The sequence below is a fragment of the Hoplias malabaricus genome, chromosome Y, assembly GCF_029633855.1.
Source record: "Hoplias malabaricus isolate fHopMal1 chromosome Y, fHopMal1.hap1, whole genome shotgun sequence".
Classification (NCBI taxonomy): Eukaryota; Metazoa; Chordata; class Actinopteri; order Characiformes; family Erythrinidae; genus Hoplias; species Hoplias malabaricus.
The window spans coordinates 82,888,103-82,907,131 of record NC_089820.1 but is presented as its reverse complement, the minus strand read 5'-3'; the positions used below and the strand labels follow the sequence as shown (position 1 = coordinate 82,907,131).

The 19,029-nt window shown below is 40.7% G+C and overlaps 1 protein-coding gene across 1 annotated transcript; it reads right to left on the bottom strand.

Annotated features, from left to right (window-relative positions):
- Positions 1–714: 714 nt before the first annotated feature.
- Positions 715–12,733, bottom strand: LOC136678567 (uncharacterized). The gene is made up of 7 exons (XM_066656610.1): positions 12,479–12,733; positions 11,921–12,107; positions 7,998–8,261; positions 7,791–7,907; positions 3,559–3,599; positions 1,315–3,426; positions 715–933 (listed from the first exon to the last, which is right to left on the bottom strand). The coding sequence occupies exons 1-6, from the start codon at positions 12,731–12,733 to the stop codon at positions 3,274–3,276; spliced, it is 1,017 nt and encodes a 338-aa protein (XP_066512707.1). The 3' UTR covers positions 715–933; positions 1,315–3,273.
- Positions 12,734–19,029: the final 6,296 nt, after the last annotated feature.

Genomic DNA, 19,029 nt, shown 5'->3' with positions numbered 1-19,029 from the left:
TTATAAAGTAAATGATTTTTTTATTAATACTGTTTTGGGGTTTGGGCCTTAAGTCCGTTAGCTACAATATATTGTGATACATATCATAGGCTGTTTTTTTGTATAGTTGCACCCAGGAAGGTGCTTCTTGTTATTTTTGGTTTTCTTTCTTTGTTTTATGGTCAAGGGGTGGCTCCCCCTAGGTGCTCTGGTTGTGCCCTTTTTGGGGGTAGTTTTCTGTGGTGCTGTCATCTTGCTTTTAGTGACCTCAGTTTGATATTTGTTTTGCGTGGCAGTGTTATTGACTACATGATTAGTGTGCAAATTAAAGGCCTCCGTGGGTTGGCCACTTCCTTGGCCACACTTTTTGTTAGTCTGTGATATGTTACTTAGTGTCTATATATATATATATATATATATATATATATATATATATATATATATATATATATATATATATATATATATATATATATATAAAATATATATATATATATCAGCTTAAACACCATACAGTTTTTAAGAGTATCTAGAGCTTTTTCCCGTAGTGCATTTTTCTAATTAACTGAAATGAAAGCACGTGTGTTTTTTTCTGGCTCTCACACTCTTTCAGTTCAGTGGCCTAGCAAATTACATTTTACATGTTACATTAGCCAATAGCCAACCCCGGCACAGTTGTAAACAGTATTAAACCTAACAAAAATTAATAAAAGGGAAATGAATACATTTGTTACATTGTCTTTTATGTCACACAATATGGCTAAAATATATACAGAAAATATTGTATCTTTGGTGTTTTCATCATTGGAATATCTTGGCTAGAGGTGGCAGTAAAAACAGTGGTTTAATTTTTCACAGTTATCCAGTTGGCCTTCGTTCATCCATTCATTCTTCATTCATTGACTTTCTGGGTTTTGAAACTGTGGCATAAACTGTCTCAGTCATCGGCTGTTTCTATACAAAAGGACAATGGGGAAAAAGTACAGCGAGTTACACTTCAATAATAAGAAGAGTGTTCATGTGTTCACTGTCACACCACAGTTGGGTTAAATTCAGAGTCTCGGTTCTGTTTCTCTGAGCAGATGATGTCATGGCGTGTGACTTTAAATGAACACTTATTTTATTTCTAACAGAGCTTACTTGGAAAAGGGGCATTACCTCAGCAGAGACTCAAAAAACACCAGGTACATTACCCAGGTGTGGTTTTGTTACGTTATTTAGCAATTTTACCATTTATTTTCATTTTAAACAACAAAATGATCATAAGCCCTCAGAGCAGCATCAGCGTTTTTTCAAAGTCCATTAACAGAATTAGTGGCATTTAGCTGTTCTTACCATATCAGTCACTGATTCATACGTGTTAGTCGGAGTTGTTGGATCCGGCTGCTGGGTAGTTTCAGGAAAAGATAAGACATGATTAATTAAAAACAGTATTCACGTTATATTTTATAAAACCATTTTGCATTAAACTGAACAAACCCGACAGATATTATGGGATGAAAGAGCATGGAGGTTTACAATCGTACTTTTTAAAATAATATTCACTTACTACTTTTTTTTTTCTTGAGATTGTATGTATGTGAGTATGGAGGTGATACAAGGACATGGGGCGTTAAACAAGGTTAACTGGACAGAGCAATAGAAGGACATCAACCCAGCAGCAGGACAAATACCTGCTACTTTGTGTGAGAAGGAACAGCAGGAGTACAGCCAGAGCCCTGTAAAATGACCTCCAGCAATCTACTGTTGTGCTTGTTTAAGATCAAAGTGTCAGACACAGGGTTCATGTGGGTGGCCTGAGGGCCAGGCATCCTCCAGTAGGACCTGTACTCACAGGGCAACTTGATTCCCCATAGAACTGTCAGATCCACTATTGGCACACCGTTCTCTTGAACAGATAAAAGCAGGTTCTAGACTAGACAGGCTGGTTAAGAAAGCTGGCTCTGTGGTGGGGGCTGAACTGGAGTGCATCACTTCCATATCAAACAAGAGGACCCTGAACAAACTGATTAGCATCTTGGACAATGAGTGCCATCCACTCCACAGTATCATAACCAAGCAGAAGAGCTTGATCAGCTGGAGACTTCGCTCACTGCCAGGCTCAACTGACAGACTGACGAAGTCATTTGTCCCCAGGGCTATTGAGCTGTTCAATGCTTCACTAAAGGGGAGAGGAGAGTTGGACTTCTCTGCATAGTCTGTCTGTCCATCCAACACCACCACCACCTCCACCTCCTCCATATTGCACATGTGTACCTAACTGGACAATAGACAGGTCAACCACTGGACAAGTCAACCAACTCATCTACCTCATGTGTACCTTAATCTGACAGCTACAATAGTAGGTGTATACTTAATACAGGTACATTGCACTAAATTGCCTTGCACTATTTTATTTAATATATTTATTTCTAATTCTGAAACTGCACTGTTATTGCACTGTACTTATATTGCACATTGCATACCCATTGCATTATCCACACCTTTTCAACTTTTAAATCATATGCTGCACTAAAGAGATCATCCCCAGCTGCTCACAGTATCACAGATTCTTGCCAGGCTATGTTTGATTACTCTGACGATTGATTGATTGATTATTCTTAAGCACACTGTCAACTTTTTGGGTTTTTTTTTTTTTTTTTTTAACTCTATTAGTCCATTGCTGTTTAGTGATTCGTGTATGTGATGTCTAAGTCTGTAAGCTACTGAGACCTTGAATTTCCCCTGGGGATCAATAAAGTATCTATCTATCTATCTATCTATCTATCTAGGTTCACACTGAGCACATGTGGCATGAAAGAGTCTGGAGACACCATGACGAATGCTGTGCTGCCTGCAACATCATCATCCAGCACGATCGGTTTGGCTGTGGGTCAGTGCTAGTCTGGGGAGGAATCCTCAGGGCCATTGTCAGGTTTACGCTGGTGTAGTGGGCCCTGGTTTCCTTCTGTTGCAGGACAATGGCAGAGTCCCATGTGGCCAGAGTGTGTAGGCAGTTTTTGATCTCATTTTCCCCAGAACAGAACCCAACTGAGGACATCTGGGACAATATCATAGTGCATCCAGACTGTCCCGGACTTCCCTGACGACCTGATCCAGGTACGAGGCTATCCCCCAGGACACCATCCATTGTCTCATCAGGAGCAGCAGAGATCCGGTGTGTAATTTAAGTGTCTCCTTAATCATTTTGGGCAGTGTATTTGGCTTTTATAGCCCAGCTGCATTAACTAACCCAATTCCTACAAAATTATCAATAAACACACACTGATCAATGAATTAATAAAAAATAATGTATTAACATTTTTTTTTATCTGAATAAAACTTGACCTGTTTTTCAGGACTTGGAGTGGTCTGACTGCGCTCTTCGGTACCTGAGGTTTGTGCTTTTGCCCCTACAACACTGTACACAGTAGAAGGATGCTCCAGAGGAATATTCTCACCATTGGGCTGTAGACATGATTACAATAAAGGATTTAAACACTGGCACGTACTAACAACACAACCTTCAGATTACAGAATGAATGTAATCACAGCACTTACTGATGTTAAATATCTTCAGGAATGAACTTAAATTCTTACCTGAACCTCTGCATAGAGAGTGTTTTCACACTGAGGGTCACCTATGCAGTTTTGAACAGAAAATACAAATTTAAGTCATAGATGGGACATGAAACATTTACTCACCATACTTTAGTTATTTAGTCACAGTGGTTGTAAAACAGTAATTTTACACTGACGTTGGCTCTAAATTGTTGTATTTGATACTCATGAATATAAAAAGTCATCTGCTGATGATACTGAAACTTCTGCAGATATGTCTAAGTTAAAAAAAAGGGGGTGGGGGTAGTATGATGGGAATAAAAACTGAAAAACGGTGAATAGTAAATTTTGTTTAATTAAAAAAGGGGGGGGGCAGGGGTCTAGAACCTACCCAGAGTCATTGGGGACAAGGCAGGAACACCCCCACAGAAACTTCCAGTCCATCACAGGGCATGAGGCACTCATTCAGTCACTGTTACACTCACATCTGTGGACAATTTCCCACACTTATGAATAATTGTTTTTGGATTGTGGGAGGAAATCAGAGCTACTGGATGAAGCCTGTGCACATACAGAGGGAACACCGCAAACTCCTAGTAGAGCGTGACCTGAGACAGTGATAGGACCCAGGACCCCTGAACCCTTGAGCTCTTACAGTGGCACTACATTCAGTACCAACATGCTGCCCATGAATCTGCCTTTTGAAATTAGATGCTCATTCCAGCAACTCTATGGGGTCTTTCCTATTTTGTTTTAATGCTGCATTCACAGATGTTGAAGATAAACAAGTCACATGCACTTACACACACCCATTTAAATATATACTTTGGCTTTTTCATATTTAAATGAAAAATATGAAAGTTTGAGATTTCTGAAAACTCTATACATTTCACTATTCATCTGTCCTTTCAAGATGGGCCGGCTTCTTCTAGAGCTCCCTAGTCACTCTTCCTGCCCAGCTCCATGTATCCTTGGTGTAACTCTGGATGTCCATTTATCCTGTTTTATCCAAGCATTCACCTTTACAGCTTATGAAGGCTTTGACCCTTTATCCCTGAGGAAGCCCCCCTACTTGCTCCATGCTGGTGTCCTGTAAGGGAAAGAGGCACCATTGGTTCATCCAGAACACAGCAGCTCATCTGGTCTTAAATCTTCCAAAGTCCTCTTCAAAGTTACTCCACTGAAGTGTTTCCTTCCTTCAATTACTATTCCATCAGATTTAAATCCTGGTGCTCACCTACAAAGCCAAGAATGGACCCGACTGTCTTTATGTAAAAGTTCAAAATCTGATCTGTGTCTCAAGTGCATCAAGGCTTGGTTTGAAGCACTAAGTCACAATGAACACAAAGCAAAAATCATCCCTCGCTGTCATCAGTCACAGAGTTGAACTCACTCTTTATGGAGTATTTAAACTCTAATCCTGCACTTGTAGACTGTATCATCTTGAATTTTTTTCAAATGTCTTGATAGAGATGGAAGGATGAATGGAGAGTGTGCACCAGTGAGTCTGCAGCTATTTTGGAAATTACTGACATATGGTTTCTGTTTTTCAATTCTTTTTAGTGTTTCACAAACAAAAGGCCAGAGGATTAATCAGATAAACTATTTAACTATATTTGTACCATATTTTTATCTAAACACAGGTCAAGTGTTATTTTCAAATAGTTACATTATTTCACACACACTTTTTCCAAATTTGGGGTTTCCTCAAAAATGATGTAATATTTCAGTCTGGTTTATTTCAGCTGGGTATATTTTGGTAATTGTCAGGATTAGCGGAAAAGGGCGGACTGATGGAGACGGAGGCACACGCTATAACACAGACGTTTATTTAGAGAAAAATAACAAAACCAACACACATACTTGAGGGTAAACAAGAACCGAGGAACAGATGAGAAACAACAACATGAAAGGAGGAAACAAAACAAGGAACAACCGACTAGGAATTTAGAACACGACTTGGAATTGAAACAGCAAAACAACACGACTTAACTTGGGGAATGAAACGAGTAAGAGAACGACACAAAACAATACAAAACAAATGACCGATAACAGGAAGTGACAAAAGGGGACTTAAATACTAAACACAGACGAGACGCACCTGAGACAGATAATGAAAGGGCAGGGTAACAAATGAGACACAGATGAGGAGGCGGAACAAAGGCGGGATTAAGGCGGAGACATGGACAATAACAGACAGAGCCATGTGATGAGCTAGCACATGGCAGGGAAAACAAACAGGATTGGGCCAGGATGTGACAGTAATTCTGGTAATGATCCTCCTGCTCTCTGGCTAAACACCTGTGATTGTGGCACGTCATTTTAGACTCCTTTTATCTTAATATTGTATATTTTATATGGACTCACATGCAAAATATCATGGGACAGCAGTATGTAAATTAATTTTGAAGTGGCCTTACCCCAAGAAATGGCTAAGAAATACCCACAGCTGTAGATGGTGTGAGGTGTTATATTGAGAGTGAGGCTGAACACTGCATTAAGAATTCATGGCAAGGCAATGTGAATTACAAAGTTTTAAATGTTAAATATCCACACAACTTTGGACAAACACTGCTGTTTATTATTTTTGTGCATTCAGGTGTATTATGTGACGTCCTGATTATTAAACAAAGAGGTCAAAGAGTAGTTTTTTCACTTAGTACTTTTTACTCTTACTTTAAGAGTAAAAGGATTTTACTTTCAAAGGATTGAGCGATGCCATAGAAGAACCACCTTTGGTTCCATAAAGGACCATGTTTGCTAATATATTTAAATTAGTAAAGATCCTTTGGATTTTTTAAACCTTCAAAAGCTTCTTCACACAAACATGGTTCTTTATGGAATGAAAAGTGATTATTCTATGGCATCGCTCAAAGAACCCTTTGTAGAACCTTTACTTTTAATAGTGTACCCTTAAACATATCACCTTCTGTTGGCAGTGCTTTTCTGTTCTAGGGCTGATACAAGCAGGTGTACAGTCCAGTGGCTGTGCAGAAAATGGGTACCTTTTTAAAGCAGTTGAATTTACTAAGCAAAGGTTTCTAGAGATTTAATAAAAAGAGTTTCCTTGATATATATATAATATGGAATTGGTCATAATACAGCTGTGATTATTTTTTTCTTTGTGTAAAATCCACCTAATACCCTATGGACACTATATGGACAAAAAGTACTGGAACACATGCACATTACACATAGACAAGATTTTAAAACACAACTATTGAACAGACAATCACTGCTGTCCTGCTGCTATTTACTGTGCAATGGTTACATTTCAGTGTATCTACAGTTATTGCATATTGCACTTTATTTCACTCCCCTCACCCACTATGTGAAATGTGACTCCTTAATATTTATTGTTATTGTTACACATTGCATTGTTTATTGTTATTGTCTTGCATTGTTGCACATGTTTACACTCGTGCAATCAGGTATTAAGTGACTGTTCTATATATAGAACCTTGGTCCTTGGAGAAACGTTGTTTTGTTTCACTGTGCATTGTATACAGTTGAAATGCAATGGTATCAGCCTATTACAATACCACACTCTAATTCAGTGAGCTCTTTAGATTAGAACAGCCCACTTTTCCACAAAGGTTTATAAAGATGCTTGATTAGGTGCTTGATGTTATACACCTGTGACAATGGGTTTGAATGAAACACTTGAATTCAATGATTAGGAGTTGTGTCACAACCTTTTGTCCGTATAGTGTTTAATGTTAAATTGTTCTTGAACGTGTCCTGTAGCATTTGTAGCACAATAGTGGTGATTTAAAGATGAAAACTACTTTAGGATTATTTGTAGTCTGCATCCAGGAAACTGGCACATGCTCAGAAAAATGTGAGAAATATTTTCCAGTTCAAATTTAACTTAATTATTTACACCGAGAGAACATGGAAACTCCCCGTAGATGGGACTGGAACCTAAGGGTTTAACACTTTGGAGGTGAACATGTTCATCAGCAAACCACTGTGCTGCCCCCCAAAAATAGCATAAATGCAACTATAAAAACTATGTAACTCTACATTAAAAGTTAAAAGGCCATGTTACATTTAGAAATCAAGAAAACATCTTTTAATTCAAATAAATACTGTGAATGAATCTTTAATCTAAAAATGCTGGTTATTTTGGGGTGAAATATCAGAACATTTTTACAGGATGTGTAAACCCTTACAAAGGCATGTACATTATTTAACATTTATATAATTGAATTTCGTGTTGTTTAAATTTTTTAAAAGATTGTTAGAGAACTGGTTTGAAATGAATATACCTGTTGGTGTTCTCCTTCTGCAGAAGTAGAAGATGGTGATGATGATGATGACTATAAGACTGATCAAAACCACAACCCACGTAGGCAAAAGATCTGGTTCCTGACCATTGTCTTGGCCTAATGGTATAAAAACGGATTGTAAGTGATCTTACAACAAACATAGAGAATTTTTTTTATAACAGAATATATTACAGAATATGTTTACACCTTTGTCACCACAGAATCGTCTCATCTCCAAAACATCCATCTTCCAGCTGGCTGGGTTGCTGTGGTTACAGATGATGGAACTTTCGTTGATAAACACTGAGAGGACAGTGTATCCACTTTGTGCCTCTGTCTTCTCTTGGCAGGTTTTGTTATAACACATGAATTTATTGGAGAGGTCATCACTTCTGCAGGAGACGGTGATGTTGCAAAGGTCACTGTTTGAATTGTTTGGGAATGAAGTAAGGACTGGAGCCTCCACTGGATCTGACACACACACAAAAGCATATCTCTGAACTTTTGTAAATGGAAACACACCAAAAATATCAAATTAATGATATACTCCTATATAACAGAGATAAAAGGCCAGGATATATATATACAATCTGTAGCAAGAAAGTGGATTGCACAATAACAATAATGAAATATAGCAGAGCTGTCCACTTTGGAGATTAAATCACCAAAATATCTCCAAAACAACTTCCAACCTGCACAAACTCATGCTGGAGCTCCCTCTGTGAATCCCAGCCAGCCTCCCCCTAGGTGTCAAACGTTCACGTAGGAAGCAAACACCCACAAAACATTGCAAATATCCCCAGAAATGTTCTGGCTGCCAGTGAGATCCTCTCTTCACTGCACTGCCTCACTTTTAGCTTTAGCTTCTCCAGCATTGTTAACTACAGACCCATTATTAGCATGCCTCTTCACTGGCCTCGGCTCACAGCACTAACATGATCATTTCATTTCTTGCAAAGCCAGCAGTACAGTGTTCATTTTAACACATACACACACTCAGAAATAATGGTAGGGTACATTATTGTTACACAAAGAATGTAAATGTGTCTTTTAAAGGTAAAACAGGTCAATCCATTTGTGTTCTCTAAAGGTACACTTCCCAAAATCCATTTGTTTATAAATACACGTCATCACTGCATCCATATATACAATTAAAATTAATAAAATGCCATCCAGACAACATCATTTTCAGGGAAGGCCTTGATTATTTCAGTAAGAAAAGCCAATCCACATTCTTCATGGATTACAACAGCATGACTTTGTAGTATGCGCCTGGGTACTAAATTAGTCCAGACCTGTCACCCACTGAAGAATATAAATGCATTATGAAACAAAAACACTGTAGTGGACCTGTTTAGAAGCTGAAAACTTATACCAAGCATAAATAGAAAAACCTGTCATTTTCAAAAATACATCCACTATCTTTCTCAGTTCCCAAATGTTTACAGAGTGTTGGTAAAAGGAGGGGTGCTGCAACACAGTGGACATGGTTGGACTTATAGTCACCTAGTTTAAAATACAGAGAAAACTGTTGATGTCATAGTGTTGTACCAGAGGATTCTGTCTGGTATAAAGTTAAATATGGGCAGAGTAAATTAACGGTGTTTATAAATAATTTACATAATATAATTTATAATAAAAGGTGGCAATGTGGTGCAGCAGGTAGGTATAGCAGTCACACAGCTCCAGGGACCCACTCCGGGTGACTTTCTGTGAGGAGTGTGGTGTGTTCTCTCTGTGTCTGTGTGGGTTTCCTCCGGGTGACTGTCTGTGAGGAGTGCGGTGTGTTCTCTCTGTGTCTGTGTGGGTTTCCTCCGGGTGACTGTCTGTGAGGAGTGCGGTGTGTTCTCCCTGTGTCTGTGTGGGTTTCCTCCGGGTGACTGTCTGTGAGGAGTGCGGTGTGTTCTCCCTGTGTCTGTGTGGGTTTCCTCCGGGTGACTGTCTGTGAGGAGTGCGGTGTGTTCTCCCTGTGTCTGTGTGGGTTTCCTCCGGGTGACTGTCTGTGAGGAGTGCGGTGTGTTCTCCCTGTGTCTGTGTGGGTTTCCTCCGGGTGACTGTCTGTGAGGAGTGTGGTGTGTTCTCCCTGTGTCTGTGTGGGTTTCCTCCGGGTGACTGTCTGTGAGGAGTGCGGTGTGTTCTCCCTGTGTCTGTGTGGGTTTCCTCCGGGTGACTGTCTGTGAGGAGTGCGGTGTGTTCTCCCTGTGTCTGTGTGGGTTTCCTCCGGGTGACTGTCTGTGAGGAGTGCGGTGTGTTCTCCCTGTGTCTGTGTGGGTTTCCTCCGGGTGACTGTCTGTGAGGAGTGCGGTGTGTTCTCCCTGTGTCTGTGTGGGTTTCCTCCGGGTGACTGTCTGTGAGGAGTGCGGTGTGTTCTCCCTGTGTCTGTGTGGGTTTCCTCCGGGTGACTGTCTGTGAGGAGTGCGGTGTGTTCTCCCTGTGTCTGCGCGTAATTCCTTCAGGTACTCCAGTTTCCACCCACAGCCCAAAAACACACGTTGGTTGGTGGATTGGAGACTCAAAAGGACTGGTGCCCCCTCCAGGGTGTATTCTCTCTTTGTGCCCAGTGATTACAGGTAGGCTCCGGACCCACCGTGACCCTGAACTGGATAAGCGCTTACAGACAATGCATGAAAGAATGAATTAATTCATAATGAGGGAAATTAAATGAATAGCTGTAAATTCACATTAACTTCCAGGATGTACAAGAGAGAGATATGCAGGGGTCTAAGTTTCAGATTCAGTTACTTCATTATTCAGTTATTCAGTTATTTTAAACAGGAAAACCTGTACACTGGAAAAAATGTATTCTGATTATTATCTTCTAATCCTTTGACTCTTGTGGGGGTGGTGTGTAAAGGGGGAAAAAAAACACACCACTCATTGACAGGTTACAATCAGAATTGTAGCTCTGAAGTGCAGGCTTGGTCCAGGGAGATTAACTGAGAGAGAGAAGAGGCCGAAGAGGCTAGGTGCAGCAAATGAGAGATGAAGGAACGACCTTGTGGGACAACACTCATGGCGAAATTAAGATGCCCCAAAGGGGAGAGGAGTTGTCGTTTGGTGACACGTTGAAAAGTAAGAAATTCAGGGAGGAATTCAGTAATGCGGGCCAGCTTGTCGTGTGGGAGTGAAGCACGAAAAGAAACTGAATCCAGAAAGATGCCCAAGAACTCAAGTGAGGTAGCGGGGCCAATAGTTTTCTCGGAAGACAAGGGAATGCCCAGACGATGGAAAGCGTAACCACGTCAAGCTCTGATTCAGCAGAGAGAAGGTTGGAGGCATGGAACGAGGAGACGGGCAGAACCACCAAACCTGGGGAGAAAACAAACAATAGACCATCAAGGAGATAACATACGAATGCGAGGTCAGGGTGGCGCGAGAGGCAGCTTGCGAGCTCGGGAACGTTGACAGGGGTGGAGAGAAAACGGATCAGTCAGCTGTTACCGAACTTAGGCGGCCGCTTGATGCAGCTTGGCAGAGCGTGCGCTTGAGCACAGGAGGTGCATACATGAAGAAACCTGCAGGAAGATACAAAGCAACCAGCGGAATTGAAATTATTGCAGATCATGGAGCCATTAAGAAAGAACAAGCGTCTACCGCGGGCATCACGGGAGCTAGAACAGGTGATACGCTGATTGGGGGCCTGGTCAGGGATGAAAGAAAAATTAGGGCCCGGAGTGGGCGCCAGGGTGACCTGGGAGCACGCAGAAGTGGGATGAGAAGGGTTGCCGCACAACCCGCAGGAAGTGCAGTTCGGCCAGCGAAAATGCAGCAGTAGAGCTCCAAGTCGAGTGCACCCCAGTAGGATGGAATATTCCATCGTTGCAAGTGGGCGGCGGCCTGTGCGGAGAAGAGCCGAAGGTAGTCGTAAAAACCAGAGCCTCCGAAGCGGACTGCGAGGTCGAGGATGTTGGAGAGGTAATCGTCCAATTCCTGCCTGCGGGCAGGGAAGGAGAAGCACACCATGTCGCGATAGAGGGAAAATGCGAGTGCGAATTCGGAAGTTGTGAGGAGCTTGCAAGCTCTGTGCTCTGAAGTCTTCAATGAAAGGGTCACATCCCCCACGTCAATGGAGCGGGGTGCTGTACAGGAAGCTGAGGGAAGCAATAGAGAGGACAGGTCAACGTCCGCACCTTGGAGAATCCGCTGACAAAAGGTAGGCTGCACCAGGGGTGGATTGAAGACACGAGCATTGGGAGGAGGAGGAGCTGGAGCAGTGGTGAAGAGAGAGAATGTGGCGTCAGGAGCTCGGGGCACCGGAGCGAGAGGTTGACTTGCAAAACCTGCGGAGAGAGAATCATTATGATAAACAACGGGATACTGCGTGCCCATGAGGGGAAGGGGGTTGGGATGATAAGGGAAAAACAGGGTAGGTGGAAGAAGTAGTAGCAGGGAGAGAGAGAGCAGGAAGATCAGAAGCACGTAAAAAGGGGAGACAAACGAGAAAAAACGGAAGTCGGGGCAGGGTCGGGCCCAGTAGTGCAGACAGGAGCCAGATCTGTGGCACCAGCAGGGAGCACTGAGCTGGTGAGGGGGGCCCTTGCGGGGCGTCCTCGGCGCCGCGTCGCAGGTGCAGTGACGTCATGGCGCGATGGCGTTGGTTGAGCGGGAAAGACCCCATCCTCCGGGGTAGAAGCCGAAATCAGGGAAAAAAGGGGTCCTCTTGTTGGCTGAACGAGCGAAGGGGATACCGCGCTCTCGGAGCACTCTCTGGAGGCCCGCCACGGTCCAGTCGGAGATGGACGGAGAAGCGGGAGAAGCCGGATCCGGCCGTACTCGTCCGACGGTGAAGGAGGGTTGCCGAGCGCGATGGTCGCGGCGATGAGGTCGCTGGGGAGGAGGAGAAATCGGAGAGGAGTGGCGTCCGCGCGCAGAACCCGCGAGTGTGGAGCGGGAATGACGAGAGCCTGCGGAGGAGCAGCTGAAGTGGCAGGTGAGGCAGGCATGACGACTGCCGAACGCAGTCTCTTAGTGCTGATGACAGGGGTGGCGTTTGGGCGATCGAGTAGGGGAAGGAGAGAAGGGCTCGTGGTCAGAGGCGAGCAGGTCGAGATCCATGGTAGCAGTTGGCAACTCAGTGACGCAAGCAGGAAGTGCGAGAATAGCGACTTGATTGTCACGGAGATTACGTGAGGTTGAAGGGTATAAATAGGCCTGGGGGGAGGAGCGTGGGCGTGGCCCAACTCCCAAAATTCTGTTATAGTATAACTTCAATTATATTGTTATGTTCTTGTCTTTTTTCTAGTCCTGCCTTTTATCACCACACCATCTGTGTACAATGTAGTCCAGACCTCTCATTACCTCTCGTAGATGTTCCTTGTCTGTGTTTTTGATTAAATACCCATTGTTTCTCTTTGTGTTTGCCATGCATTGGAGTTTGTTACGCTGGGGCTGTGTTCTGTGTTTCTGTTTGTTTAAACCCTTTGCCAATTATATTTGATAAGGTTTTCTAAATGTTGTGTTCTGTAGTTTTGTTATTTTTCTGTTTGATATTCACCATATTATGTTAATGAATACAGCTCACACTTGCCTCTATGCATGCTTCACAAACAGCCTGAAAATCCAAATTAACCACCTAATATCACCTAGCAACCACTTTGAGCATCTTAGTAACCAAAGAGAACAAAAGAGCATCCTCTTTGGATATTATAGCATCGATTAAGCAACACCTTAGCAACCACCTTGAATGTCATTGTAATGGCTTAGCAACACTGTAGTCACCACCTTGAATACCATAGCAACCACCTGGGATAGCTTAGCAACAGCTTAGTAACATCTCAGCACCTATCTGGAATCCCATAGCGATGGCTTAGCAACACAACCTTGTATATCATAGCAACTGCCTAGTAACAAGTTAGTAGCCACCTGGGATACCATAGTGATGTCTTAGCAACACCTTAGCACCCACCTTGGGTACCAATTTTAGTGCCAGGCAATATGTTAGCAACCACCTTGTAGCAATGTCTGAGGCAAAATCTTAGCAATCATCTCTGATATCATATCAACAGCTTAGGAACTCCTTAGTAACCACCTGGTATACCATAGCAATGGGCTAGCAACACTTTAGCAACCATCTGGGATATCACAGCTACATTATGACCCAAATGCCAAATCTACAACTGATTTAATGTTTCAGGCATTGCCATCCATGACAAGTACTTTTTGTTGGCACATGGACTCACATTTTGTGATTGATCTGCCCCCTTAAATTGCACCCATCTGTAGCTGATTCTGGACACATTTACCCAAAAATTATTTATGTTTAAAGATACAATTTATCTTGAAAGACACAATCGTTTCTCTGTTTTTGTAACTAGCACATTACAGGGTGTGTTGTAAGTGCATCCAGAGACCAAGCCTTGTTATTTAGAAACTGAGGGAGTGAGGATAGCAATAGACTTGTTCAAGATGAACTGGTCCTCAAGTCTGAGTAACAAACAAGTGACAGGAAAGGAGTCAAGATGAGAGCTGTGTAGTTAGAATTTTTATCTGCAGCGTGCCAAGTGATCCAGCACCCTCTGGACACTCATTTTAGATTTAATATTTCTTTGAAGAATATAAATCATTTAGCAGGTGATTATCATTATTGTGATTAAGCACTCCTTGATTCACTGATTGTAGGTTTTATTTACACCGTTGTCTATTGTCCATAAATAAATAAATAAATAATCACTGCAGAGTCACAGCATCTCACTTTCAGACCCACACCATCCACTCATTATGTAATACTCCACTAGATGTCTGTTTATATAACAGTCATATTTACATCCATCAGTTTTAACATTGTACAAATTGTTCATTTTCTAAAAGGAAAAATTAGATGAATTTTTCAGTGTCAATGTAGAGTTCTCTGTATATTGCTTATTTTCACTTTGTACAAGTAACAGATGCAGTTCAGACAACAAAAACATTGAACAAAAACTCTTGTGAAGTTTCCTCACATTAATTGAAATGAGAAGAAAATCAAAATATGAAAAGGCTGTTCCACCAGGAATCCTCTGTTACCTCACTCTGTTTCTGATGTTATTTCACTGTAATAACTTTTTTGGATGATGTACGAATAGCAGTGGTGATGACTGAATAAACAGCAGAAAAACTTTAATGAAGCAGAGAATTTAAGGTTAAGAAATCTCCCTGAGACTAAAGCAGTGGCCCTGATCAGGGGATTTTCTGCTGAAACATGTTAACCATGTTTAAGAAGCTTGTCTGAGCCACTATTTAAGAGAGTTTTAAAACACCTCGTTGATAATTTAATTTAAATATAATTTATGTATAAGTTTTAACATAATTCATGAATTAAATATAATATAATTTAATACAGTAATGTTAACAAATCAGTTAAAGAAAGTAAGCAAAGTGAACAACAGTGTTCAACAATTTTTAAATCTCTGTAGTGTTTAGTACTAACAGTAAATGTAACTATTCAGAGTTTAAATCATAAAATACAGTTTATTTTAATACAGTAATGTGTGTTTTTAACTTAATTAAACATCTTTCTTAAACATAACTTTACTTGAATTGTAATGTGAAAAAGACTAAAGCCTGATAATAATTTGATGTGAATCTGAATAATCTGAGGCAGAAAATTAGAATTTAGACGAGTATTTACCTGTAAATGGAAGCGCAAAACATAGAAGAATGGTGAGATGCTCCATTTTACTTTGTGAGTAAAGCCAGGAAATACATTTTGGGAACTGAAAATGGTGACTTACCTTAAGACCTCCTCTTTCTGAATGTTGAAGGCAGAAGTATTTTCAAACCTCCACTAACTGCATATCAATAAACATTTAAATAACAGTAATATACAAGGTTTGGCTTCCTCTGGTCAAGCAGAATATTTTATTCTGTTGTGTGTTTTATTGTTTCATTTTGTGCTTCATGTGCACATCTGTTGAGCTTGAAATAATCTGATACACATCAGACTGAATACTGAATAAGTTGAAAGACTCCACATCTCCCTTTCTCCTATTTCATACAAGAGATTCCACTGGGGATTTATGTCTGGGAATTATGCAGGTTGCCAATAATGTAATTTACAATTGCACTGTGTATTGGCGGTGCTGATGATGAACAGAATAAATATGTGTAATCCTAAGACAACTTGAGCTCTTTTTTTGTGGCTGTATTAAACTTAAAGTCCAATGTACATCATGTACTGTGGTCCAGTTCTAGTGACAGTGTACTGAAAGCCTATGTTTACTTTAGTAACAGTAGTCACTCTGTTTGACCACATGTAGTTTGCTGATGTCATGGAGGCTTTCTCAGTTGGTGCAGAGAAAGTTGCACACATAGTTCTACTGACACTTTAGAAAGATAATAATACATCAGAGTTTTATACAAAAAGCCCCCTGAAATGTCACACATTGCTAAATTATTAGTGGAACAAAATTAAATAAACTCGGTGGCTGCACACCCACATTTTTTCCAAAGCAAACTAAAGCACTGCTCTAACACAGCTACATTAAGTGCTATGCAGGACATAGAATAAGTTTGAGCAGATTGACTGAATCGGTCACACACTGGGGCTCCAAAACAATGTAGTGTCCTAAAAAACACCCATCTGTTTATCTTTATTCATTCCCTATAGAGACGGTTCCCAGTCCTAGTGTGTGACCCCCTGCTCTGTATATCTTTGTGTTTTCCTGACATTACACACCTGGTCTAACTTGTTCATTAGTTAATATGTTTATATCTCAAACTGTTACTAATCAGTGAAAGGTTATTACAAATCACCAATTTCCTGAGTAATGATCAACAGTGTAACTGGAGTGATTCAAGTAGTAGCCAGTGAGAAAGCAAGGAGAATACAAATGACTTTCAAGGATTAATGCTTTTAAATTCTCATACGATTGGTCCAGCATCTGGTATAAAGTCTTCCAAAGGAATATAGGCTGTTACTGCAGCAAAAAAAAAAAAAGAAAAGAAAAAAGTTTATAAACACAATTAATTTCAGAAGAAATGTTGATGCTCCTTCAGTGTTATTGTTGAGTGTCGGCAATTTTTGAGAAGAATGAAACCCCCAAGAAATACTTAAAAAATCTATGTAATAAATACAGCAAGTGTAATATGTTGCCTTCAATGTCAGGTAAGAGATTGTAAAAGTTGTTTAGAGTCTGACCAGCTTCACACTTATCTTATGAAGGAAGGATATGGTTTAACAGCGTATATTTAGCACCCAGGAGCAAGTCAGTTTGAAGCTTACTGTTTGAAAGTACAATCAGCCCTGGAGATTAAATTGGTAATTTTATAGATTTTAAAATCTTCAATAAGGACAATGGGGAGATCCCTTGTCTTAACTTGCTCTCTGTCTGATTAACTGTTTGTTTTATGTCCTTCTGTTTCTCCCTCCTCCTAACCCTAACACTGACCCTAACCTTAGCCCTAAACTCAGATTTAGTTTTAATAAGGCCAGCAAACTAATTAGCACACTGTCTCTGGAAATAGATTAGTCAGATGAACTCTAATTGTGAAACACTGCAATGTCTCTACACCTGTGGCTTTACCAGAAAATGACCTTTAGGTGGGCCTGGGTAAATATGGGTGGGCACAATATAAAAACAAATGCAAAACTTAGGGGGTGGTATTTTCTAATTCATTTTCTTTCTTCCAGGTTCTAATTCTCCCTTCCCTCTATGGAGAATGGACTCAACCAGGTAAGTAAAACTCAGCGTCTGGAGCTAGTACTCTTTTCCCTCTCATATGACCCCTCTGCAGGTGAGTATCAGTAAGTACAGGTAAGTATACACAATGGTTTCTATTGGTGATGTGTAAGAGGTACTGTCACCACATCCCAATATGTCCCCTAGTGCTTTAGCTTTGAAGCCGACTGTGGGTGTGTGTGGAACAGTCAGAAAGGAGTGTGTCTGTGCGAAAAGTATACATTTGCAGGCCGGAGGCAGCTCCGAGTGGCAGGTACAGCTACCCACTACCCCATTTTTCCACGCAGGAACTCGTGGGTCATGCTTTCACGTCCTCTCTTTTATAGTTGTGTACTTCCCCTCATCTACCAGGCCCTCTTTAGCCTGTTGTTATTTTCACCTAAAGCATTAGCATTAGCTTAGCACCATTATGTAGAACAGAAAGAACAGTTAACTCCATTAAAAGCAATATGCTGCTTAAATTAATAAAATGTCAACTTTATTTTTCAACTTTAAAATCGATCTTCATATTTTCATATGTTTTTAAGCAAAAATAAATATTTAAAGAACCACTGACAGTTTCATTGGCGAATGGAGGATCCCTTGGCACCGTTACTTTTCGTTATTCAGTATTGGTAATATGCAGTGTGCTTTAATAATATTGTTCACATTATCACAGTGTTCACTCTGGACCCCAGTGAATTTAGATTATTCACCAGAGTAAAAATATGAAGCATAAATAAACACTCCATGTGACTCGACTGTGCTTTAACAATCTTTTCTTAGGAAATTATTTATGGACGAGGAGCCATCTGATCTCCCTTGTGCTGCGGAATCATCAAAATGACAATTTTATTCAGGGAACCTACAACCCTAACCACTAATTTAACACTGTGTGAGAAACAAGGACGTTTTTTTTTTTTATATCTGGAAGTTCTTTTGAAACTTGTAGAAAAACAAAGACAGAGTAAGAGACAGATCAGAATATACATGAGGAAACTACATGTTTATACCACTCTCATGTGTAGTATGTTTTATCAACAAAATACTAAATATATTTTCTCCTGTTTCTGATTTGCTTACAAAGTGGAATTCTCAGAATAATCTCAGAATAATTCTGAAAAAATGTCAGTATAATTCAGAGAATAAAGTCAGTATTTTTAGAATTTTTTTGGGTTATTGTTTATTATAAAATGTAGACAGACAGACTCAGAGTCTGTGCTCCATGAGTGAGTTGTGAAAGAAGCAGTCAGTGAAGTGAACAGAATTATTTATTAAACGCATCCACAGACATGACGACTAACCCCCGTCAGTGCAGCCCCTGACTGTGATGCATAAGGCTTTATTTTATTGTACGAGTCCGAGCTGTAAAGTGATGGAGCCTCGTGGACCCTGTGAAACATGTCCTCTTTTGAATAAACCGGTTCTTGCACTGATTCATGGTTTAAATACTAATCACAATCTGGTTCTGATGTGGCAGAGGACTGAGTGTTTATTCCTGAAATCTATACCTTAGTATGACTTCAGCAACACGCTGCATTCCTCGGTTACACTGTAGTTGTGTCTGCCCCATTCTACGTGCAGCGAAATATTCCAAGATTATT

Excerpts from the sequence above, each read along its gene's own strand:
- LOC136678567 (XM_066656610.1), bottom strand. The coding sequence starts at position 12,733 with ATGCCTGCCTCACCTGCCACTTCAGCTGCTCCTCCGCAGGCTCTCGTC. Across the intron at positions 7,908-7,997 it reads ACGATTCTGTGGTGACAAAG|GCCAAGACAATGGTCAGGAA; the intron begins GTGTAAACATAT and ends TTATACCATTAG. Across the intron at positions 3,427-3,558 it reads CTCTCTATGCAGAGGTTCAG|CCCAATGGTGAGAATATTCC; the intron begins GTAAGAATTTAA and ends TCATGTCTACAG.